This window comes from Gobio gobio (assembly GCF_949357685.1).
Source record: "Gobio gobio genome assembly, chromosome: 18".
Classification (NCBI taxonomy): domain Eukaryota; kingdom Metazoa; phylum Chordata; class Actinopteri; order Cypriniformes; family Gobionidae; genus Gobio; species Gobio gobio.
Window position 1 is genome coordinate 16,144,362 of NC_137111.1, and position 26,969 is coordinate 16,171,330.

The 26,969-nt window shown below is 42.3% G+C and overlaps 1 protein-coding gene across 1 annotated transcript in view; it reads right to left on the reverse strand.

Moving 5' to 3' along the window:
- Positions 1-3,894: 3,894 nt before the first annotated feature.
- The window catches only part of ttc7a (tetratricopeptide repeat domain 7A), an 82,924-nt gene continuing 59,849 nt past the window's right edge, over positions 3,895-26,969 (reverse strand). Inside the window, exons 17-21 of the mRNA XM_079842788.1 lie at positions 24,943-25,059; positions 22,608-22,711; positions 22,404-22,538; positions 18,882-19,084; positions 3,895-5,028 (exon numbers count right to left, since the gene is read on the reverse strand). Of these exons, the coding sequence (XP_079698914.1) occupies positions 4,810-5,028; positions 18,882-19,084; positions 22,404-22,538; positions 22,608-22,711; positions 24,943-25,059 (778 nt within the window). The 3' untranslated portion in view covers positions 3,895-4,809. The remainder of the gene's footprint in view (positions 5,029-18,881; positions 19,085-22,403; positions 22,539-22,607; positions 22,712-24,942; positions 25,060-26,969) is intronic.

Genomic DNA, 26,969 nt, shown 5'->3' on the forward strand with positions numbered 1-26,969 from the left:
TTTGAGTGTACACCTATGCAACTTGCGTACCTACTTTGCATATAGCGAGGAACGGCACTGGTCAATAGTGACCGAAACTGGCTATAATCTTCAAAATACCTTCTTTTAGGTTTCACAGAATGATGGAAGTCACGGGTTTGGAATGACATGAGGTTGAGTAAATGATGAAAGAATTTTTTTTTAAGGTGAACTTGTCACAATCATGACACGCTCTCCCTCACTCACTAGTATGTTTACACCACAACGATGTACTAAAAACGGAAAAGTTCTGCAAAGTTTAGATCCAACCCCAATAAAACACACCTGAACCAGCTAATCAAGGTCTTACTAATCCCTAGTTCAGACTGCACAATTTTCAAACTCGCCAGATCACTGCTCTTTTCACACTGCATGACTATCTGGGCCAGCATTCAGTCACTGCGGTGTTCACACTCCACGATGGATCGGCGACAGGGGGTTTCACACTGCATGACTGTACAAGAGGAAGAATCGCTGACAGCTCTGTCCCGTCCGCAAATTACGTTTCACTACAAAACACACGCGAGAAGTGAGAAGGAAACAACGCAAGATCACACGTGCGTCAGGAGTTCTCGCGTGAGACTGGAATTGTTATTAAAAATATAGACTGCAATGCAGAAACTTGCGGTCCAAATTGTCTGGAGAAAAAGAAAAAAGATTATGGTGGAGGAAATGGTTGGGGAGACACAGGGAGCAATGATAGTGTTATACAAAGAGAGTTGGAGGTACATAAATAATTTTGCAATGTGCTACTGTTGCGGCTGGTCAAGCAAATGTTTGTGCTTTGTTTCTGTTTGATATAATTGTAAATATATCTATTAAAATACTGATATTATGGTCTATAACTCTTCCCCGAACCTCCCGCTGCCCTGTATCTTGCACTTTCATTGGCTGTAGGTCATTGCCGATGTATTTTTCAGTCAGAACACATTTCACACAGCAGGAGTTTGAATCGCCGACAGGTCTAGATATTTAGCATGCCAAATATCTCACAGGCGTCGGCGACTCATCGGCGATTCTCTCTGATCGCGTCTTCAATAATTCCCACTGCGTGATTGTCACTCACGTGCACAAGCACCGATTTGCCTATGATTTGTCGGCGATTTCACAAAACCTGTCGGCGAGTCAAAATCGGGGTTAAAATCGGGCAGTCTGAACTAGGCATAAAGATACTAGAAACTTCTAGGCAGGTGTGTTGAGGCAAGTCGGAGCTAAACTCTGCAGGACAGTGGCCCTACAGGACCGAGTTTGGACACCCCTGGCCTAGACGACAGACGGAGACGATAACGGTATCGTTTTCAAAAACTTGTACTTTGTAACCTGTTTTTAAACGTTTTAAAAGCACACACACACACCACCAGTAGTTGTCTTTGTCTGAAGATCACAGACTCACTTATCTGCAAACTTACCTGGGATTTTCCTGTTCCAAGTCATCTAAGTTGAAACCTAGTCATTCATCTCCTCGTTTCGTTTGTGTGTGTGTGTGTGTGTGTGTGTGTGTATGTCTGGAAACCTGTAAGACAAAACCAGTTATCATCATCCACAGACTCTTTTGCTATTACTATTCCTATTCATCATTACTTACCTACATTGAATTGAGTTCTTGCTGCTTCTATAAAAAAACTTAGCTGTTCATTGCTCATCTGACTCTACCATCGTCATTGTGTCCAAGCCCTGTTATGACAGAACTATTCCTCTAACAATATCAAAGCTCATCGTACTTCTGTCTTAAAAGGTTTGTACATAATAAATATATTTCTCTATTTAGAGTTGTACTTCCAGAACCCAGTTGTTATGCTTCATTAACTAAAAGAAATCCCAAAGGACAAGCTTCCACTTCAAAAGGCTCCATCAAACATTCCCTTTTCTTTCAAAATTTGTGAAACATAATGAGCTCAGCTCTCCTGTTTGTGCCATACAGGAACTTTATTACGTAGGGACACTGGGCCCGGCAGGCCTAGGGTATGTTTCCCAAAAACAACTGTGGTCACAAGTTCTGTCGTTACCAATAGAGTTGAACAGAGCTAGTTGTCTAATTATTTGGGAAATAAACCCCTGGTCAGGATAATCATTCAGGCTGATTCTAGGTGATGAATAGCATGACTTTATCAGTCACAACCTCTCCAAATAATCCCATATATCACCACTGCTGCTCCTACCGCTAGACAACCGCTAATAGAGAGACAGAAAATAAATGAATACTTGATGAAGTAATTAAAAATTAAAAGGTAGACTATTAGCTGATATTTTATTGTATCTCATCATGTTATTTGAGTTTTAAAATACATGTTGTAGACATTTTTTGCATGTCATTTTGTCTAATTCCAATTTTTTTTTTGTCATTCCCATTATCCTCAATGGTGATTGACATTAAACTCTCGTTACTGTAATAATATTTGTACTCTACACTACTAAATTCTTAATACCAAGATATATAAATACTGCATTATCATCATTGGCGCCTCGGAGGTGAACAGGGGTCAGCATGGGCACCCTGACTGGTCTGCGACTATGCAGCCCCATACGCCACAAACTGTGATGCACTGTGTAGTCTGACACCTTTCTATCAGAACCAGCATTAACTCCTTGAGCAATTTGAGCTACAGTAGCTTGTCTGTTTGATCGGACCACACGGGCCAGCCTTCACTCCCCACGTGCATCAATGAGCCGTGGCCGCCCATGACCCAGTCGCCGGTTCACCACTGTCCCTTCCTTGGACCACTTCTGATAGATACTGACCACTGCAGACCAGGAACACCCCACAAGAGCTGCAGTTTTGGAGATGCTCTGACCCAGTCGTCTAGCCATCACAATTTGGCCCTTGTCAAACTTGCTCAAATCCTTACGCTTGCCCATTTTTCCTCCTTCTAACACATCAACTTTGAGGATAAAATGTTCACTTGCAGCCTAATATATCCCCCCCACTAACAGGTGCCGTGATGAAGAGATAACCAGTGTTATTCACTTCACCTGTCATTGTTATGCCTGATCAGTGTATATCATTATTTGTTTTGCATTATGGGTGAAATATGACTACCATTAAGCAATATAACCTTGCATTATACCCCCCCCCCAAAAAAAACCAACCAAACAAACAAACAAACAAACAAACAAACAAACAAACAAACAAACAAACAAACAGGTGCTATAAGCATGAACATATTATTTAAGATTTTAAAAATCAATAATATTAAGTAATATAATGCTTATTTGGAGAGGTTTTATTTGACAGCCTGCAATAACCCTGCAATGCCATGTTTTTTTATTTTTTTTTATTTTATAACGTTATTCTTATTATTCCGGTAGTCAAGGGTTTTAATTGTTATGCAGCAGCAATAGTCAAACAAATAAAGCTCTATAAAACATTATGTGGAAGTGATTCAAAACAATATATGCCAAAACATGCAAGGCCAGAAAAACTTGTTTCAAACAATAGAAATGGGAGTATAATAGAGATACCATTTCAAGAACACTCGTTAAACTGTGCCAGGAGAAACAGTGGGCATGTATACTGTAGATGTGTGCAAGTAAACAAGAATCCCACTTATAACACTTACATAACCCAACTCAATGGTCTAAGCGTTTGTTCAATGCTCTCCCTAATTAACATCTTGATCCCGTCATCAAACAGAACCGGTTAAAATAGCACAGCGCTGTTTTCCATGAGGCTTTAGACCCACGTGCTGAAGAACCAACAGCCTCCCCAGAAACTCAAACACGGCCCGGCTGCTAGGCAACCACAGCCGCCCCAGAGAAAGAAGACCAAGGGTTTCACCACCAACAGCACTGGAAACATTACATAAGATATTTAACTAAGTGCCGTGGAGCAACAGGACCGAAACTGATAAGGAATGAAATCAAAAAAACTATGACTCTGAGATTGCAAAATCACTCTTTATCAGAAGAATAATCTTTAACCAACAGACCGTACAAATGCTCATTGGGTATATAAATACTAAAAGAATTTAAAGTGAGCTAAGGAAAAAAGAACAATTTTGTCCCTGAAAAACAAGTATTTGAACATGTTGCAGCATATTGCAAAAAACATTGCAATTAGAAAGAAAATGTTTTGTGTGTTCAGTCATTCCGTCATATATGTTTATGTTGGTGTTTTGGTCACAAGGGCGGTGTGATATGTCAGTGCACTAAGTATATGATATAATAATAATAATAATAATAATAATAATAATAATAATAATAATAATAAAAAGGTAACTACAGTGTAGGGCTTTTCACACTAGAGGTGTTAGCTGTTTTGGTAACTTCGGACAGACTTAATGCCCGTTCACACAGGACAATAACTATAACAATAACTATAAAGTTCTAATAAACATTGTAGTTCTCAACACAACAGTAATGATAAATAAGAACGATATATTTGAAATCACAAAAACTAACAGTCAATCAGAATCCGCCTGAGTATAAAGAGTGCAGCATTTCAGTCGACAAAAAAAGTAGCGTGTGCCTATGATAAATAATGTTATCGTCCTTTGGTGTGGATGCGAATATTACATTTATAGTTATCTTTATAGTTATCGTTCTTGGTGAACAGGCCTTTAAGGTCACATTTTCTGTTACTGTGTGAAATATCGCAGACGTTTCAATGGGAATTCTCGCAGTCTGGAATTTTGTGTGAGGGCAAAAAAATTCCACATGCAGATTCACAATGGACCTTGTTTGCTTGTGAAATGTCACTAATGTGATCACGCTGCAATGTTTTTGTTATACAGTATGTGTCATTAAAGTGATTGAAAGCCAGCATTCCCTCCATATATGAGTGTCATAGATGTGTCAGAGTTCTCTTGGGATGATGGTGAAGGGCCGAATAGGGCAGCTGGACTCCAGCTCCAGTGCGGTGAGGAAGCAGTCTGGAGCCTGTGTGCAGCCTCTGCTCTGCAGCGCCTCCCCTAGGGCGCTCCAGGCCTCGTGTGCCGTGTTCTGGACTTGTATGGCATCCCTCAGCATCTTCTCCCCGAGACCCACGCGGCCTGTGCGCACCAACAACTTCCCCTATGGAAAGGAAGTGAGAGAGAGTTACACTGCTTTTTGATCTGATGTGTGATCTATTTTTGCAGAACAGTTCATTTTTTCATATATTCTAGGTTAAATCTTCAAGCGCTTGTGGGCAAGAAAAACATTAGTGTGGGGAGTTTGTGATGGTGTGCTGATGTTACGCATTGCTCTATAAATCAAAGTGGTAAAGTGGAAAGGGATCAAACTTGGAATCGGTACAAAATAGTTGCAGACTCAACTGATTCAAAAGTGCACACACACACACACACACACACACACACACACACACACACACACACACACACACACACACACACACACACACACACACACACACACACACACACACACACACACACACACACACACACACACACACACACACACACACACACACACACACACACACACACACACACACACACACACACACACACACACACACACACACACACACACACACACACACGTTGGGTTTTCATGTTTTATGGGGACTTTCCATAGGCGTAATGGTTTTTATACCGTACATACCGTATTTTCTATCCCCCTACACTGCCCCTGCCCCTAAACCTACCCATCACAGGAGACATTCTGCATTTTTACATTTTCAAAAAACATCACTTAGTCTGATTTATAAGATGTTTTCCTCATGGGGACTTAAAAATGTCCCCACAAGGATGAGGATTTCGGATATTGCCATCTTTGTGGGGACATTTTGTCCCCATAACGTAGGGATTACCAGTCCACACACACACACACACACACGCAATTAGGCCTAGGCAATAATATCCCAAAGAGTGTCATTGACTAATTAGTACAGGTAATATTATTTGACTAATTAGTACAGGTAATAAGTACAGGTAATATTATTTGACTAATTAGTACAGGTAATATTATTTGAGTGAAAATTTTAATCTTTGAACATAAATACACAGCAGGACGGCTGGATAGAGGGATGGTGATGATGGGACGACGGCATAGATAGTCCGTCAACATCTAGGTGGCGAGTGCCCAGGATTTGTAGGTGCAGACAGAGGACCACAGGAGCCGAGAGATGTCGCTGGTGAAGGAGACCCAGGCGACGAGCATCGCAGGTGGAGCCAGAGAATCCGAGGACAGGGGCGACGCTGGTGAGATTGAGGACAGAGGCGACCCAGAAGGGAGGGAGGAGCCCACTGCAGCCATAGGGCAGAAGGGACAGAGTGAAGCGGATGGCCCGGATGTTCGTGGCATAGGCAGAGCGACAATAGACAGAGGGGGAGCCGGTGGGATGAGGGATCCCTGTGGAGTCACTTGGATGAGGGTTCCTGGAGGAGCCGAATGTGGGAGCCGGGGCGGAGCCAACATGTCTACGCACCGAGATGGAACAAGGGCATCCGAGGCTGGAGGCGGAGCCTCAGGATCCACGACTACAGGTGCTGCTGATGGTTGCTCGACCTGCGGCTCGACGTCCTGTCAGGGCATCTCCAGGGACGTAGCAGGACGGCAAGCAGCGGTGGGGCTGGAGGACTGGCTGAGCTCTGGGATGATGACAGGAGACTGGACATGACAATGGTGAGTAGGTAAACTTCCAAACACATCAAAGAAATGAGCACATCACAGTTCATTTTGAAACAGCGATGAAGGTTTGAATACCGGGTGGGAATTGCCAGCCCAAAAGCCTTGGGCTCCCCACTGAAGTGTGTCAGCCAGTCCTTGGTTCGGGTTCCCGTTCCCTCGTCCATTGATGTCATGGGCTCACGCCCCTGGTCACACTTGCTCAAGGGCTACACTTCCGGTGCGATGGTGAAATCTGTCCTTTGGTCCTCAGGATCTGGCTCACTTGTCGCGGTGGATGATCCCTCAATGTCTGTGGGGGGCTTTTGCACATTCTCCGTGGTCGAAGGTGGTAACTTTAGCCCTGGGTCTTGGATTGGGGATAGACGCTCCATACACCGGATGATGGTTTCTTTCCAGTACTATACCAGTGGTGTCTGGGAGGTCAGCAGGATGGTGAAAGTTCGCCCCGATCCAGAACAATGACTTCTGGGTCTCGTCCTCATAGGGGCTTGTGATGGCAAGACGAAAAATACTTCCAGTAAAAGACAAAAAATCTGTGGTCTCACAAGACACCGCACGGATTTGAGCTGCATAATCCATTTTCGTGGGCCAGTCACGGGAGGTTGCAGGGAAACAGACAAAGATGAAAAATTTTGCAATCAGTCATTATTACTGTGCGTTCACACCGCCGCCGGCAAGAGCGTCAAAGTGGCCGGAAGTCATTAATTTTCAATGGGAGACGGCGGCGAGCTCCGGCGAGAGCAGCGCGGCGTGTCTTGGGCGATTTGGGTGTCAAGAAGAGTTGAAATCAGCTCAACTTTATGGTAATGAGCTATGACGCGGTTCGGCAGCAACCGGCCGGCAACCAATCGGAATGTAGAAGTGCTCCGCTTGAGAGGATTCCAGAGAACGCTGTCCTGGAAACTTTGGTTCTGACCAAAGCAAAATAGAGGAGCGGTTGATCATTGTGGTGGCGGGTTTGATAAGAAGGCGCGCAACACTATTTATAGGCAACATTTTTGCTCTAGAATGCTTGTTTTTCAGCGGGAATACAATCAATTTGCTCAAAACAACACCGATTTGACCAATTGCTTTAATCCTGCACTTCAACCAGGACAGTTATTAAAATGTAGGCTGTACACAAATTAACGTTAATTATAGACCAATGCTAGTAAACGTCTCCTATAAACTGCATGTTGAAATTAGACTAGCACTAACCATGAACACAAAACCCACACAACACAAATGGCTTTTAATTGGTTTATTTCGTTAGCAAACATTTTAAGTTCTTTCAATCGATCGTTTTTTTTTTTTACTTTCACATTTAAATAATTTCATGAGGTTATCTTATACGGTTATAACCTACCTGTGCTCAGTTTGCACAAATGCCGAACAACATGATTGTTTGCTTTGCAGCCCCTTTAAATAAAGTTTAAATAAAGACCAAGCATTCGATCTACGTCAGAGCGGCAGCGCGTCCACACATCTTTCTACAGCGTCGTTGACAGACCGGCCAGAGTGAAGTTTGATGCTCTCGCCGGCGGCGGTGTGAACGCACAGTTAGGGGTGGGGCCAGGATGGGCCGGCATTTTAATTTTGTGTAATTCCCAATATCCCATTTTGTTATTTCCACTATCCTCCATGTGATTCTCATTAAACTCTCTCTTACTGTAATAACGATCATCTGTATTCTACTCAATATTCAATGTAAAGATATATATCTGGATTATTTAACAAATATATTTCATTATCTTTTGCATTACAGTGATGAGTTTTTTTACTGGCATTACGGGAGAAATATGATCACATTTGTGTTATCACTGAAACATGGATGTATTAAAAAATCTTATTAAGTATATATTAATTTAAAAATGTAATGCATATATAGGTATGCATAAAATGATACACATTTTTGATTGTGGTTTTTGGTGAAATACAGTGTAGAAAATGCTTTATGATTATTTTTAATAACATTTACATTCAAGTATAATTTACTTGGAAAAAATACTTTCTAATGAAATTATGATTCCTTTGATTAAAATAAGTGTCGAGGGCAAATACATAAATATCAAGATATATCAAATCTGATCAAAGTTTAAAATATATTTTGTCAGATTTTTCTATATTTACTTTACTATAGCTCAAAAAGTAAAGCAAGGTAATGTGATCAATTCCCAGAGAATGCATGAACTGATAAATTGTGAAACCTTTATTTATTTACTGTATGTCCTGTATATTGGTTTTATGCAAAGCGTCTGCAAAATACATAAATATTAATTTAAAATACTGCCCAGTCCTATACACAATTACCTAATTTGCAGCATAATATTATACATTTGAAATGTACAGTCTTCATTTGTATATTTACTAATGCTTTGGCAATGTGAAGCTATTTTTAACATGCCAATAAAACTTCCTGAATCTGAAATCTCAATGTAATTTATATGGTTAATTAACAGTATGAGATGAAAAGTGTGTTTATAACAACAGCGTATGTGTACAGTGAATTGGTGTGTATGCCGAGAGTTAAATTGTGTTGCTTTCCCTAATCCTGGCAACAACAGCATGATTTACTCATTTCAATTACATTTCATCGTCCCCTCTTTCAGCACACATACAGTTGTATTTCTGGGTGGCGGCACATGACTGCTGATTATGCAGGCTCTTCAAAAGCACATCAGAGAGAATGACTCCGCTAGGGAGAGAAAAGCGAGGCAGGAAATGAGGCTCTCACAGACACGAGTGAAAGAAGCAGCCACAGGCAGGGCATGTTTTGAAAGAATGATCATAACACAGCTGCAGGAATACACAGACTGACAGGCCCATGGACCAATCACAGCTCAGAAAGAGGCTGTTCTGGTTATTCTGGTGTTTATGAGTCTTGTAGCTGGAAGACTGAACAGCAGAGCACAAGAATGGGGATTTAAAATGTACACAGATTTGAGGCTAGCACATTTGGGTATACATTGTCATATACGGATGTAGCAGAGGTGGCACTTGAAGAACTGCTGTAGGGTCACGGCCCTGCATATGAACTCTGTTAATCCAACGGGATGCTTATCCGATCCAGCTGGGACCAGCTACGATTACAAGTGTCACCTACTAGGCAAACAATACACACACAGTGTACAAACAATGCGTTGCAGACAACAATAACATAGACAAACCATTGATTCATGTACAAACACACAACTAGAAAAACACAGAAGCTAGAACATTTACACATGCAGTGACTCATATTCTTGCTGTTCCTCTTGTAAGTCTGATCAATCAATCTAAATAAAATTTAAATTGCGATATGGCTTAGCATAATAAAACATAAAAATAAAATAAAATAAATGAATCGTGCATTTCAGAGCGAAGCGAGGCACTGTATATATTTCCACACATCGTGATCCAATGTTTGCTTCTCCACACAAATTCATCTGCTCAGAAGGTGACCTTATTATTGCTCTTTTGCATATCAGCAGATTTGATTTTGCATGACAAAGTGGGACATGTGGGAGAGCGATAACTTAGTCATATGTGCATTATGTGCATAATAATATAACAGTTATATATAGATTTATGTTCCATGTAAAGCCTATTTGCAGTGATGTGTCAGTGTCAGTTTTTATAAAGCACATTATCATCCAACAACACAGCACCAATTCTATCTACAAAATTTTGGGGTCACTTATAACGTGCGTTTGGGGTCACAATACATGCCAGCCATTACATCAGATTTGTAATGAAAACGTAAAAGCTAGATTATTTAATGTATGACATTTTTAATGTTTAATTTTACAATAAAATAAAACCAAATGTATAGATATATGTTTTTGCAATGTTTAGCCAGGCTATTTTCTTAAAATGTCACAGTAGTGCCATTCTTTCTGCAGTTGTTGATGACGGTCTTCATTGTGTCCCTGGTATATCTAATGCCTTGGATTTTGTTGTTGTTGTTGTTGTTGTTGTTGTAGCCCTGGCTTGTGAGTTTGGGAGTAAATAAGCAGCCTTACCAAGTGGTTTTCAAAATTTAAAATACAATAAAAAGCATCCTGGCTGGCCAAACTCAACATATGACATTTTTAATGTTTTAATGTTTAATTTTACAATAAAATAAAACCAAATGTATAGATATATGTTTTGCAAAGTTTAGCCAGACTATTTTCTTAAACTGTCACAGTAGTGCCATTCTTTCTGCAGTTGTTGATGACGGTCTTCACTGTGTCCCTGGTATATCTAATGCCTTGGATTTTGTTGTTGTTGTTGTTGTTGTTGTTGTAGCCCTGGCTTGTGAGTTTGGGAGTAAATAAGCAGCCTTACCAAGTGTTTTTCAAAATATAAAATACAATAAAAAGCATCCTGGCTGGCCAAACTCAACATGTTACATTGGTGACTTGAATGTACTTAATGAGCAAAGCAACAACAGCTCGTGCTCGACTGATTTTAACGCATGTCACATCTCGTGTGAAACGGCCTTAACACTGGTTCTATGTCTCATTATCAGCTCTCTTGCACCGTATGATACAATTGCCTGGTTGCTAGGCATCCCATAAAGGCCTGAGAAGGAGTGAAGTGTTATAAATAATGTATTTGCATTATCTAATCAACTGACAGGCCAATGGAAGAAGGCCGTAAAGAAGACAGAGGGAGGGAGAAAGCCATAGAAACACAGAAAAAGGATCTAGAGAAATGAAGAAGGCAGATGTATAGACAGAAAGAGAAAATTATGAGGTGCTGAGTCACAGCGCTCTGTGTGCTTATACTCATATGGCACGAGATCAGAGACTTCAGAGACACTGTATTTGACTCACCTCAGCTGACATCCCTAAATAAAAAAACCCATCCAGATGCCCTGAGTAATGACTTGTACACGCGTTCATGAGTATACCACAGAAACAGATTCATATATGCTGTAAGTGTGAGCTTTCATGATGGCAAAGCTGAATTTTCAGCATCATTACCCCAGTCTTCAGCATCACATGATCATCCTTTTAATATGCTGATTTGGTGCTCAAACAGTTCTTCTTCTTATTAGGATGAAAGAACGGTGATCCTCCCTCAATAGCAGCATCGGACTGAGGATATTGTCCATCCCGCTCCAGAAGAGCTGTTTCAGAGTATCATCATCCTAGTCCGCCTCGTTGTAAGGCTGTAGATAGTCTTCCACATATTCCTCCAAGTGCTGGACGTTTTTGGGTCAATTCTTCTGTCATGTATATTGTAGTTATAAGGAGATGCATGATGCAGAAATAACAAACAAATGTACGTTAATAAAAACGTAGCTGAGGAAACGCAGAGCCAAGGCGGAGTGGAATTAGGGCTGATAGGCCGAGGTGGAGTCATGGGCCTGAAGGCCCGAGATTCAGCCAGGAGATCCGCCACACAGAGCTGGTGAGATGGTGGTAAAGTGACCGGAGGTGGCGCAGAAGAGCTGGCTGGAGTCTGCGGCGAGGGCAGAGCTGGGGAGCTGTGTCACGAACGCTATGGTGAAAAAAGGGGTGAGGACTCAAATGCAGGTGAACATGAATTTTATTAACCAAAGAAACATAAACACAAAACAAAAACCCACTATGGGGTAAAAATCAAACATCAAACAGAGACAAACCAGGGACCGAGATCAGGGACAAGAATCAGGAACCAGAATACCTCCACACGTAACATAGACAACATAACCGCACAGGACTGAAAATGGAAGGAGACTAAATAGCAGACAAACAAGGCAGGTAACAAGGGACAACAGGTGGAGCAAATTAACTAATAATCAGATAACGAGGGGTGGGGTCAAGACAGATGACAGGCGCACACAGGACAGAAATAAACCAAAACACCATGTGCTACACAGGACAAGACAGACATGTGACACTACCCCCTCTCCAAGGAGCGGCTTCCAGACGCTCCATCAGAACCCAAAGAGGGACAGACCAGGGCGGGACGGGAGGGACAGACGGCCGGGGGGGCGGCCCACAGAGTTCAGGCGGCCCACAGAGTTCAGGCGGCCGGGGAGGCGGCCTGCAGCGTTCAGGCGGCCGGGGAGGCGGCCCGCAGAGTTCAGGCGGCCGGGGAGGCGGCCTGCAGCGTTCAGGCGGCCGGGGAGGCGGCCCGCAGAGTTCAGGCGGCCGGGGAGGCGGCCCGCAGCGTTCAGGCGGCCTGGGAGGCGGCCCGCAGAGTTCAGGTGGCCGGGGAGGCGGCCCACAGGGTTCAGGCGGCCGTGGAGGCGGCCCACAGGGTTCAGGCGGCCCGCAGATTTCAGGCGGCCCGCAGAGTTCAGGCGGCCCGCAGAGTTCAGGCGGCCCGCAGAGTTCAGGCGGCCGGGGAGGCGGCCCGCAGAGTTCAGGCGGCCGGGGAGGCGGCCCGCAGAGTTCAGGCGGCCCGCAGAGTTCAAGCGGCCGGGGAGGCGGCCCGCAGAGTTCAGGCGGCCCGCAGAGTTCAGGTGGCCGGGAAGGCGGCCCGCAGAGTTCAGGCGGCCGGGGAGACGGCCCGCAGAGTTCAGGTGGCCGGGAAGGCGGCCCGCAGAGTTCAGACGGCCCGCAGAGTTCAGGTGGCCCGCAGAGTTCAGGCGGCCGGGAAGACGGCCCGCAGAGTTCAGGCGGCCGGGTCGGAGCGGGCAGAGCAGGGCGCCGGGTCGGAGCGGGCAGAGCAGGGCGCCGGGTCGGAGCGGGCAGAGCAGGGCGCCGGGTCGGAGCGGGCAGAGCAGGGCGCCGGGTCGGAGCGGGCAGAGCAGGGCGCCGGGTCGGAGCGGGCAGAGCAGGGCGCCGGGTCGGAGCGGGCAGAGCAGGGCGCCGGGTCGGCGCGGGCAGAGCAGGGCGCCGGGTCGGCGCGGGCAGAGCAGGACGCCGGGTCGGCGCGGGCAGAGCAGGGTGTCTGGGCGGCGCAGACAGAGCAGGGCGCCGGGTCGGCGTGGGTGGAACACGGACCACCAGAACAGCCTTCCTCCTCCGTTTCGGAACAGGGACCACCGGAACATGGAGCATCGAAACACAGACCACCGGAATAAGGTCCACCGGACCACGATCCACCGGACCTGGGACCACCGGAACACGATCCACCGGACCACGATCCACCGGAACTGGGACCACTGGAACAGGCATGGAGGGAGCCTTTCTCCTCCTCCTCCTCCGTTTTGGGACCACCGAAACAGGGACCACTGGAACAGGGACCACCGGAACAGGGACCAGCGGAACAGGGACCACCGGAACAGGGACCAGCGGAACAGGGACCAGCGGAACAGGGACCAGCGGAACAGGGACAATGGTCATTGGAGGGCTGGGGTCAAGATAGTCTATGAACTCCCAGAAGCCAAAAACCCCCATCCTCCCCATCTCCTCCGGAGTGAGGGGCATGTCCAGACAAAGATTAAAAACCTCCTTGGTCTCTGCCTCACTAAGGTCCAAGTGATCGATCTCAATGAGGAAGACCCGAGCAAACCTCCTCACATCAGCTCCCTGCTGACGTAGATAACGGGAGTTCACATACCACATAGCCTCTAGGTGGGTGACAGGTTCCATGGAGAGAAACAGAAAAAAGGGCAAAAAACAACTGCTGAGTCCTCTACTGGCGGTTATGTTCTGTCACGAACGCTATGGTGAAAAAAGGGGTGAGGACTCAAATGCAGGTGAACATGAATTTTATTAACCAAAGAAACATAAACACAAAACAAAAACCCACTATGGGGTAAAAATCAAACATCAAACAGAGACAAACCAGGGACCGAGATCAGGGACAAGAATCAGGAACCAGAATACCTCCACACGTAACATAGACAACATAACCGCACAGGACTGAAAATGGAAGGAGACTAAATAGCAGACAAACAAGGCAGGTAACAAGGGACAACAGGTGGAGCAAATTAACTAATAATCAGATAACGAGGGGTGGGGTCAAGACAGATGACAGGCGCACACAGGACAGAAATAAACCAAAACACCATGTGCTACACAGGACAAGACAGACATGTGACAAGCTGTGCGACACCAGCTGGGCAGGTGAGCTGTGAGAGTTGGACGGAACAACAGAGAGGACTGAGAAAACAGGCTGGGTAGCATACTGGGAGGGACAGGATTGTCTAGTGGGTTACTTGGAGTTCTTTCAGGGGCAGGAACAAGGGTGGGAGCTGGCTCTGTCGAGAAGTCGATGAGCTTCTCAGCTTTAGAGTGGACTGCCCTCTATGGCGCAGACTCCAGAATGGACCTGGTGGACCTGACGGATTCGGGCATCAAACTCAGGTCTGCAGCGGAAGATCTGTCATGTTGTCTGGGACTCTCCGGGATGAAATTATGATTTCTGATCGGGAAGAGAGATGACTGCTGTGTGTGCCAGGGATTTGATAATAGTGACATAATAGTGAGAGGATATACATACCCACAAGGGGTATTCCACAAACTCGCCGAAAGGACGGTGATTCTCCCCTAACAGCAGCATCTGACTTAAGATACTGTCCATCCCGCTCCAGAAGAGCTGTTTCAGAGTATCATCATCCTAGTGCGCCTCGTTATATAGCTGTAGATAGTCGTCCACATACAGTATTTCTTCAGAGTCCGGGCAGTTTTGGGTCAGTTCTTCTGTCATGCATATCGTGGTCTCAAGGAGATGCGTGATGCGTAATTAACAAACAAAGGTACATCAAAGGGGACCTATTATGCAAAATTCACTTTTATAAGGTGTTTGAACACAGATATGTCCACAGTGTGTAAACAACCAGCCTATAATCCACAAATCCAACCAATTCTATTTTTATAATCCCCATCAATCATTATCAATCTATCGTAATGCGCTGTTGTTGTATGTACCAACAAAGATACGAGTCTCTAAAGACACCCAGCAATAGAGCCACTGAGGACACTGTGGTTGAATTTTATTTTTGAAGGAAATGTGCCTAAGAATGTTGGTAAAATGTTATATATTTGCTTGCATCATTTTACGCATGACTGCTTCACCAACAAGGGTCAGTACAACGCTGGATTTGCGGAAAAGTTGTTTCTGAAAGATGGGTCAATACCAACGCTTCATGCTCTAACTTCATATCCAGAGCAAGTAAGGATGGAACTTCATATTTTGTAAATGTTTGCAAATTGCCTTTCTGAATGAGCTTTCTAGAATGCTGTATGGCTAATACGGCTAAAGTTACAGTAGTCTCTGACTGTATTCACAGAGACAAAGCTATGTCATTAGTTTTATCCCGAAAACGCTTACCGTCTGTGTAATTCATAAACGCACATTTATTATGCATTGTATAGAGTGACTGACTTTTTTACATTCCCACACAAGCACCTATACAACAATTTATAGATTAACATGACGGTACATGCTAGTCGATGAGTTGAATCAATGTAACTCCACAACAACTAACATTACATAAATGTATCCACTAGGGATGCCACAATTCTCAATATAATATTGAACCGTTTGGTACGACATTCACGGTTCAATACGCGCTTGTGAATTGTGTTTTTTTCGGTTTTGCATTACCTCACCACACAATATTGCATTGATTATTTTTCTACAAATTCTTTAATTTGCCTCCATCCCAATACTGAACAACGCGACATACATTCACATCACACTTTAGTGGTAGAGTTATACTCACGGAACACTATAGTTATTCACAATCACAAAAGTTCATTATTTGCATGCGTTTAAAACCTTGCCGGTCTCATTCGCGTGCGCGGTTTTAACATGCGCTTTTCCGAGCGCGCACTAAACGCTTGTCAATCACGTAATTACTGGACTAAGTAGTCGTCTTACTGCGCTAATACTGTCAAATACACACAAGGTTAACATAAACACAGTCGGTTATGTCTAAAGTGAAAGTAAAATCGGCGTGTCTGTATATTAGATGCACGCAGGTCTTAAATTGACAGCAGCAGCCTAGTGAACACGCTATCCTTAAAGGGACAGTTCCCCTCTAAAATTATGTAATTATTTACTCACTTATTTCCAAACCTGTTTTCATTTCTCGATGACAGAATTTTCATTTTTGAATGAATTATCCCTTTAATGTTAATACAACAACAAAAGACAAAGAGAAAATCACTCACTGCTCTTGACTGAAAAACTTTAATACAGGAGCTTTAATAAGAATCAATGTATATTTTATAGTGAAGTCTATGTAGTGTTTTATTTTTACATTTATTCAATTTCATACTTAAATACTGCTGTACGGCTCTGAGCTGCCAGTGTAAATCTTTATATATATTTATTTTATATTATACAATACACTAGGAATGTGTACAAGGATTTTTTTTTTAAGTTTTAAGTTTAAGTAAGGTTTTTCAATTCTTTTAAGTAAAATAAAGAAAGAGTATTGCAATAAAAAATAAGTATTTTTTCTCCTTAACCTCTTGCTGTTCCTGTCGCCTAAGAATAGAAAAGCAAAAAACTGATGTGACAAGCCATCAGAACCGAACCGAACCGAAAACCGTGGTTAAAAACTGAGGTATGTATTGAACCGTGGACTAACTGTATTGTTGCATCCCTAGTATCCACTAACCATTCAGAAACGTCCAGGTGCAGAATAAAAGTTGCAACCTTTTCCTTAGTCTCTCATCAGTGTCCAACACCGGTTCAAACATATAAGGCTGCACTCCACAACTGGTTATTTCTGACATTTTGCCTGAGTGAGATTTACTGTTGATGAACTATCTGAAGCTCATGTAAAGGATCCGTCCTCTTTTGGAAGGGGGGGGGGGGGGGGGGGGGGGGTAGAGCAGCAGCTCATTTGCATTTAAAGGGACACACACAAAAATTGCGTGTTTTTGCTCACACCCAAATAGTTTGACAAGCTATAAAAAAGGATCTGGGTGTTTTTTGGAGCTGAAACTTCACAGACACATTCTGGGGACACCAGAGATGTATATTACATCTTGTGAAAAGGGGCATATGTCCCCTTTAATAAACACTTGGAAAATACATAGAGAATTATTACCACATAACACAAGGGCGAGGACTGACAAGAGACTAAACAGAACAGAGAATATATGCAGAGTTAACAAGGGAACTAAATGGGAGAAAGGTGAACATAATCATTAACTAATGAGCAATCAAGGAAACTATCAAGGGTATGGGGAACGCTACACTGAAAAGATATACCAGGAACTTAAACACATGATCAAAAACACAATGAAACTATAAATAACTCTGACAACATTCAGCTCTACCTCCATCCAATCAACAACCAATGGATAGCCAACAAATTTATATTTTTTAATAATCTTTTTCACTCAGATGTACGTCACAATAAAGAAGAAAGGATCTGTTGCTTGCTACTTCCATTACATTGACTTTAACTTTACTTGTGTGACTTGGAAATGTTTCCATGAGATTTACCTGGTTGAGGAGCAACATGCGAGTAAATTGTGTCATAATTTTCTATTTTTGGGTGAACCTACAGGCTCTGAAATACATTTTCTCTCAGAGAAAGGACAGGCATAACGAGAGCGCTGGTCTCTCTAGTCACAGGTGTCATAATGAAATTGTATCAAGTCGGAGAATTCCCTCAAAACTCAGTTCACCTCAGTTCAATCATAGCAGCTCAAGTCAGAGAAATCAGTGGTGTGACGTTATGATGAAGACAGGCTGTGTGTGTGAACTATGCAGGGCATAACCAGCAAGAACAGAATTAGTTCACATCAGCTCAGGGAATTGATATTGTACGTCTTTTGTCCAAAAATAGCAGGGACACATGCTCTGATTGGCCAGATATAGGGAGAAAATGGCCTAGCTTCACTCCGGTTACTCCAGTGAAGATGAGTAATGAAGGGCCTGACATTACGCAGTCACAATGAGAGCAGAGAGTGGAGGCAGAGCTAATGTTAGCACACATCATTGTGGGTTGTTAAGATGTACGTACAGTACTGTATGTACAGTAAGTTGCATATGTAATGGCTTAACCATCATATTCCAAGTCACCTTCAAAACTGTATGTTATGAAAAATGCATTAATATGAATTTATAATCTCTTAATATTAGTTTTTTCTCTTTTGCTTTAATAACAGCAGCACTGAAGCTGCATGAACTCCACAAATTTGTGTTAAACCTGATGATCCTGTTCATGATTTGAAAATGATGAGAAGAGCATCATGAGCTTCAACTATAGGCAAAATACAACAGCTTTATTCTTATCTATATTCTGAAGGAGTATAGATACCCCCCCCCCCCTGTTCTGTATAGTGCATATTTAATTGGTTAATGCCTCATTTGCATATTTATACATTTTAGAAAACTTGTGAAACAGAACAACTATCTTAATATACTGTGATTAATCAACTGGAGAAAGTGATAACTATTATTTTTACGGTCCCAGATGTTAAAGTGAGCATGTCACTTACCAGGTGCAGCAGTATGTGGTGTCCTCTGGGGTTGATGGCGAGAGCTTCATCGTACAGGCTCTTGGCCTCCGTGTCGTTGCCCCTAAGCTCAGCCACGCGGCCCTTGAGCAGCAGCACTGAGTGTGAGGTGGGAAAGAGAGTTCCTGCCTCCTGCACACAGAACTGAGCTTCCTTCATCCGCCCGTCAGCAATGAACAGCTCACCTGGCACGGCATCACAAAATATAAAAGAGATAAATGAGAACAATGATAAACCATTGTGATGGTATAATTGTTTTTGTGACAGTACACTAAAAACTATATTATTACAGTTACAACTTTTTTACAACTTTTAAGTGACTGCTTTGTTGCTTTTTGTGAGATTATCTCTCATCGAGTGCATGATTCATCTTTATGAAATGTCTCTGACTTCACGACCGTGACACAGCCATCTGGAACATCAACACTCTCAGAGACGTATCTGCTGCCACAGCATTACTACTCTCTCAGAGTTAAAAAGTGAATATCAACATGCTTCATCATTTCAGACATGCTGTGGTTCAACCAGGAGAATCGCACAAATGCAGCCTTTTGTACCATCCAGATGATTTAAAATGCAAATGCACGCTGACCTTCCCCCCTCTACCCTTAAATCTCACACTCATGCTCATAGAGGGATATTCATGCTCATGTCTAAATAAGGCCATGTGTAGAGCGCTGTACAAGCATCTGCAGCTCTACTCTAGCATTTAGGGCTCACCACAGCAAATAAACTGTTCATATCAACTGCTGCCTGTTGTGTAGTTGTGTATGTACACAGCATCACTGGTAGGAGCATTTAGGCAGATATTACACAAAGAAAGAAGGTTGTTTTGAAAACGTACATGTTCATTATAGTGCTTCCAAGATAGCAGTGTATTTGCATTTTTCTTCACACCTATCTGCAATGAATTCAGACTGAACTGCTTAACATACAGACTTATTCAAACTATGTTTTGTAGATAATTGCAGACTTAAAGGGTTAGTTCACCCAAAAATGACAATTCTGTCATTAATTAATTGTGCACAAAAAGTATTTTCGTCGCTTCATAACATTAAGGTTGAACCGGTGTAGTCACATGGACTACTTTAACAATGTCTTTACTACCTTTCTGGGCCTTGAAAGTTGCAATGATGTTGCTGTCTATGGATGGTTCAGATAGCTCTCTGATTTCATTGATGAACGAAGATGAACGAAATTCTTACGGGTTTGGAATGACATGAGGGTGAGTAATTAACAAATTTTCGGTGAACTAACCCTTTAAGGTACGGTCACATTTACTGCTGTTCGTGAATTTTTGCAGGCTAGTGATTTCAACAAGAATTCACGTAATCGGGTTTCCGATTTAAAAAATGTGAAAAAAAAAATTGTTAATTGAAATAACACTTGAATAATATATTAAATTAAATGAAAAACCTAAACTTAAAAAACTTAAACCAAAAGAAGAAATGTTTAAGTTTAAGTTGAAGCACTAAAATGAATAAAGAGGTGGTGGTCAGGATTTATTTAGTTTCACCACCCTCACCAGCCATCTCTTGCTAATCCATAAGAGCACTTGCTGCTGGGCCTCGACAGTCGCCGGATCGTCTGAGAGGATTACACCCCTCTCGAGAATTGCTGAGCTCCATCTGGGAAACCCATAATGCATCGGCACGAGCGGGACCAGCACCACCACCATAAATTAAAGCTAAATAGAAATATTTTTAAAAACAGAAACATCTCAGGTCCCTGAGAACAGGGAACGAGACACCGCGTCCTAGGACACTTTGGGAAACCCCTCAATGTGACAGGCGTCTGAAACTACTATTGAATCACGGCAATCATAATGGAACTTGCGCACCTGCTTTTACAGGGAATGATGGATGACGCTCTGATTGGTTTATTCACGTTACGCCCAAACCACACCTATGAATAATGAAGCTACTTCAGACCAACCCATTTTAGATTTGCGCCGGGCGCAAGAGCCATTTATCCCGCCGGGAAAATAGCAACAGCGCCGAGACCCGCCCACAAAGTTACTTGCGCTTCGCGCTTTGACACTTGCGTTTCAGATCGTTAAAATAGGGCCCTTGGTCTTCTCTGTGTGTTTCATATTGAATTTGTATTATCTGAAGCGCTTCAGACAGAACAGTCCCTGAAGACGAAAAGATGAATGTCATGTTTGCAAGGCGCCCTTATATACTTCTGGGTCGCACATTGATGACATCATGGGCTGTCGGTGGTCAATAGGATTGCCGTGATCCGATAGTAGGTTCAGACACCTGTCACACTGAGGTGTTCCCCAAAACATCCTAGGACGCAGTGCGAGTTCCCTTCGAAAGGGAACTAATAAAAATGACGAAAACATGTTAAAATTACTAAAACTTAATATAAAAGTGAAAATGTAAAAATAAAAGCTAATTCAAAATATTTGTAAAGCTAATTCAAAATATTATTAAATACTTTAATATTAAAATTTTGCGTGAGCTGTCATACATCGCTACGCTATTGATAATAGACAATGGTCCTTTTTCCTGGCAAAATTTTGTGTGACCTCACCTTTAATTGTTTTATTTTTTATTTTGAAATTTAAGGTCTTGATGTTAAGATGTTCATCATTCAAAATGTAACAGTGATGGTGTTATTATAATATTTGCACACTGAACTGTTACTGATCTTCTTTCTAGTAATTATTTGCATAGTGAGTTGTAATAGGCCTCTCTTGTATCTATCTATAACCACCAATAGCTGCCTTTGCACTGCAAACACAATTTTGTGCTGAGTTGTTTCACAAACAACACATGCTGAGTGACATAACATTTAAATTAAAAATGTAAATGTAAAAAATACATTAATTTTAAATTATTTATTTAAAATATGTTATTCTGATACATAACACTGACAGATTACAAATGTAATCTGATGTACAGCTGATTAAAAAAAGTACTACATGGTGGACTGCGTTCAGTTGGCCGTTGCACTCATTACTATTTTGAACTATCAGTGTGACATCACACCCATTCTTTAAGTCAATGGGCTGCTCTTGTGCTCTCACATCCACTCATTTGTACAGAACCAGGATATGTCCCATTTTAGACAGGAAATGAACCCATGCCAGAGGAATGCTGGGAATGGGAACAAGAGGGCACAAACACCCAGTATAAGATCCCTGGGAAACGCATTTCATGCAGAGCAGCATATAAATAACGCAAAAATAACATCCAAATAATGTACAAAGTACATCAAGGACTTCCCAAATTTATTAAAGTCAACATGAGTGCAGAATACGAAGTTGATATTTCATTCAAATGTAATAACAAGTTCTGCATATGAAACACCTTTACTTTTCAGCTGACGTCATCTAGGAAAATAATGTTAGCTAATAGCCAAACAGCTATTTATGTCCTTCTAAAATACTACAAACATCAAAGCAGTCATTTAATTCTGGTTAATGTTAATATGATAAAATGCACAGATATAAGATATAACGATATATTTAAAAATGTTATAAAATGTAATTTCAACCTGCTTGCAGCCAGATGCGTTCCAGGGTGGTCCAAATGTAGGCAGGGCCGTGTCTGTGGGTGGAACTGAGGGCCGACACCTCCGACATGGCCTGTTCCAGACGGGACACAGCTAGAGACGGAGCGCTCTGAGACCCTGACAAAACATGACACACATCTCAGTTACAGATACACGCATGCAATCACACACGCTCATGATGCACACCTGTCTCTGTCTCCTGGAAGTCTGGGAGGGTAAGATGGAGGCCACTGGGTTTCCTGCTCAGTGGGCCCGGATCAGGGGGTAGGCTACTAGTGTCATCCTCCTCACTGAAACACATGAAATCACAATATCTCTGTCACATATAAATACTGGAAATACTTGGCTATAAACACACAGACTAAATGAGGAAGACACAGACACTGAACTCATTCAGTAGCTACTAGCTACAGAAACAAATCAAGACATATAGGCCGTGTGTCCACCAAACCACTTTTTTCTTGAGGCTAGCGTAATTTTCCAATTGTTTTCAATGGGAGCGCCACGTTTTTTAATAATTCTGCGGATGTTCTGTATCATATAGCACATACACAGGGGAATAAGACCGGTTATCTCTTCATCACGGCACCTGTTAGTGGGTGGGATATATTAGACAGCAAGTGAACATTTTGTCCTCAAAGTTGATGTGTTAGAAGCAGAAAAAATTGGCAAGTGTAAGGACTTGAGCAACTTTGACAAGGGCCAATTTGTGATGGCTAGACGACTGGGTCAGAGCATCTCCAAAACCGCAGATCTTGTCGGGTGTTCCCGGTCTGCAGTGGTCAGTATCTATCAAAAGTGATCCAAGGAAGAGACAGTGGTGAACCGGCTACAGGGTCATGGACGCCGAAGGCTGGCCCGTGTGATCAAATCAAACAGACAAGCTACTGTAGCTCAAATTGCTCAAGAAGTTAATGCTGGTTCGGATAGAAAGGTGTCAGAATACACAGTGTATCACAGTTTGCTGCGTATGGGGCTGCCCTGTCCACTGCCGAAAGCACCAACATTGGGCACGTGAGCATCAGAACTGGACCACGCAGCAATGGAAGAAGGTGCCCTGGTCTGATGATTCACGTTTTCTTTTACATCACATGAATGGCTGGGTGCTTGTGCGTTGCTTACCTGGACTGTGGCATCTTTCAGCAGGATAATGCGCTACAAAGCAAAAAATGGTCCAGTAATGGTTTGAGGAGCACAACAACGAGTTTGAGGTGTTGACTTGGCCTCCAAATTGCCCAGATCTCAATTCAATCAAGCATATATGGGATGTGCTGATCCAGTCTGATCCATGGAGGCCCCACCTCTCAACTTACAGGACTTAAAGGATCTTCTACTAACAACTTGGTGCCAGATACCACAGCACACCTTCAGGGGCCGAGTGGAGTCATTGCCTCAATGGGTCAGGGATGTTTTGGCAGCAAAAGGAGGATCAACACAATAATAGGAAGTCATAATGCCTGATCGGTGTATAGCGTTTCAACTAGGGTTGTCATGATTCCTCGATTTAATTCAAGTACTCCGTTTTTAAAAATCTTCAGTTGCAATTTACCCATGTTGAATAATCGGCAAAATACCGGAATTGGCACATTCCAAGGACAAGAATCCATGAACTGTATTATTAGACCGTTTTCTAAGGCTGCATGAATTATTAAAACCATTTAATACCCATGCTATAGCATAGTGCTACTGTAAATTCACAAAGGCTTAAATAAATAAATACAGTATATGCCCTGTGGGTTTAATATGTATATGGGCTTTAATTATTTACATGTGTGTAGGTTATGTGCATCTCAGAGCGGCTCTGTTCAGTATATGCTGCTCCACATGAACTGCTATCACTTACATGCGTGAGCTCGTATCAAACTCCATTTCTCCATGTGCTGTGAGTTTGGGTTGCTTATAATGTTAATCTGGGAACGCAATGTTGCACCAGTTCATCAGATCTGTGTCATTTATAAACCTACACCAACAAAGAAGAATACATCAATATTTTTCTTATTATGCGAACTGAGTTTGTGTGTTTTGATGTCCACATATTCTTGTTCAAGAAATTACAGTGGCTGTAGCATTTCTATTGTAAAGAAGTAACCAAATATTGAATTAAATGTAATTTGTCCATTAAACAAGGATTTCACGAGTTCACACTTACATATAATTAGAGGGAGTAAAGCTTTATGTGTATTTGGTCTGAGTGGGGGGCTCCAAGCTTGGAATGTATAGTGGTTAGAATTAGTAATTTGATCTGCTGTAAAGTGTAACAACACCAGGCTGTTGGAGTACTCTGCAGGCATTCATTATAAAAAATTACATTTGATGGCTAAAACGGCTAAAAACGTTTTGGTGGACATACGGCCATAGGATACTTCTCAAATGGAGAGACTGCATCCTAGTGAGGCTGTGTCCTTCCTAGTCCAGTCCTTCGGAGGCTTGTAGGCTAGAGTCCTCCTCAGCATTAAACGCTAGAATGAGATTGTCTAGTAAGTGCACATGGCTACATCACACGTCATACACAGCACATTACCTGAGTCGGGTAAAATCATAGCGACTTTGCCACAACTGCAGCATTTCTGTACAGGTCTGTAAAGCTGCGGCAGGACCGAATAAAACCTCCTCCAGCTTCACTTTGGTAAAGAGAAGACTAAAACACACAAAGAAAAGAACAATTAATAAACTACAGTGCAACACACACCAATACAGTGTTCTGTGTTGCACCATGTTCCTGAAGAAACACCATCTCGTTCCAATGTATATATGTTATATAGAGGAATGACAATAAAAATGCACTTGACTTGATAATATATTAAAAGAGAAAACAGTGGTTTTAAATTATATTTTTGCTGGATTTTTGATTTAAAAAAACAGCCTTGATGAGCATAAAAGCTGAAAAATATTTTGGTGTTTTATCAAATATTCACAAGATTTTGCAGATGACAAAATTAAAGTCAACACATATTTACTCTAGACCTAGAAAAAACAAGGAAATAATCAATGAATTGATTGGTTCATGAAAAAGTGAGCTTTAATGGAGAAAGAAAGTTGGAAAAAATGTTGTTTTAGAGGAGGAACGAATTATTATAATGTTATTAAAGTTATAGTAAACCAAAGTGACATTTCAGAGATAAAAAAATTATTAAACACTCCCATCACGAGCCCACTGTATAGCCTTTTATAATCGGGTATGTGGCTGTGTTCAGAATTAACAAAGTCTACTGCATTTGACGTCATAGTCTGGAACAAGTAAATATGCTTCCATCAGCCAGTCAGCCTAGGACGTAATTTTCCTGTTCCAGAGTCATCAGTCAGACATTTACAGTGTCAATAAATGCTTCTGGATTTGACAGGTCCATTAAAGGCACACTATGTAGTTTTTCGCCGCTAGAGGTCACCTATTCAAAACAAAGGCGTAGCTTGGTGAGGCCGAGATTGAGCGACAAATCTTGGGAGTTGTCGTCTTCACCTCACGCATGAGATTATTAATGTTCCTGTAGTATGAAGAGCAGGGGCGAGTGCTGTGGGAGCTAAACGAGACCGCTGAAGCGATGTGCTGTGTTGAAAATGATGTTATAACGTTACTCTGTGCGTTAGCTATGAGACACTTGTTGCACACTGCTGTAAGCTAGATCGATATTAGGTTATCATATTAATAAATGCTGGATGACTTGTGTTGCTAAATGGCATGCAATTCATTTTAAAACATATATGACAGAGAAAATGCTGTATTACTATCCAATAATTAGTTTTCAGTCTATAAATGTCATGCAGTTAATAACAGTAACATAATATATTAAAGTGTCTTTGGTGTTTCTATGATTTCTACAAAATAAAACCAGAAATCGAGGATAATGCGGGTATGATGTCATTGATAGGCGACGCACGGACACGGTCCATGTCCTGGTTAAAATAGATTATTTCTCTGGATTTAAACATTCTTGGAAACATTTGGGATAATGTAAGTACACAAATCAAACAAAATATATAACACTGTAATAGTGGTTTTTGGATATTTGAATCCAAAAATCTTACATATTGTGCCTTTAAGCAAAGACAGCAGCATCCAGATCTTCCAGAGCTGAATACACAGAAGAGCAAATGCCAATGAGATGTGACTACTAACAGATCATTTTCACCAGGTATTACAGACCTCCTTGGGTCAACCACAATCAACCCTAGTTCTCTGTCAATGGCCAATGCTACAGTTGCTTCTAACAGAAACGGGCAATTCTGCAGCTGTGTGGGGACAAACTGTCTCTTTTAAGCAAGGTACAGCGAGTGGGTGGATGTCTGTGTGAGATGGAGGGTGGAGGGGTGAAGCGAGATGAATGTGAAGGTGTGTGTGTGGGTGTGTGCTGTGAATGTGTGTGTAAACAGTGGCAGTGGAGCATTCACACCAGTGAGAAAGAGCTACAGCGAGATGCTCTGACTGGCAGACGATGTTGTGTTGGACCAGCAATAGTGTAGTGATGAAGTACATATAGGCTAAATTCACATCAGTCTGTCAGTTTTTGGGATTGACAACCGCATTCATTTACAGGTGTGAGACTCGAAATG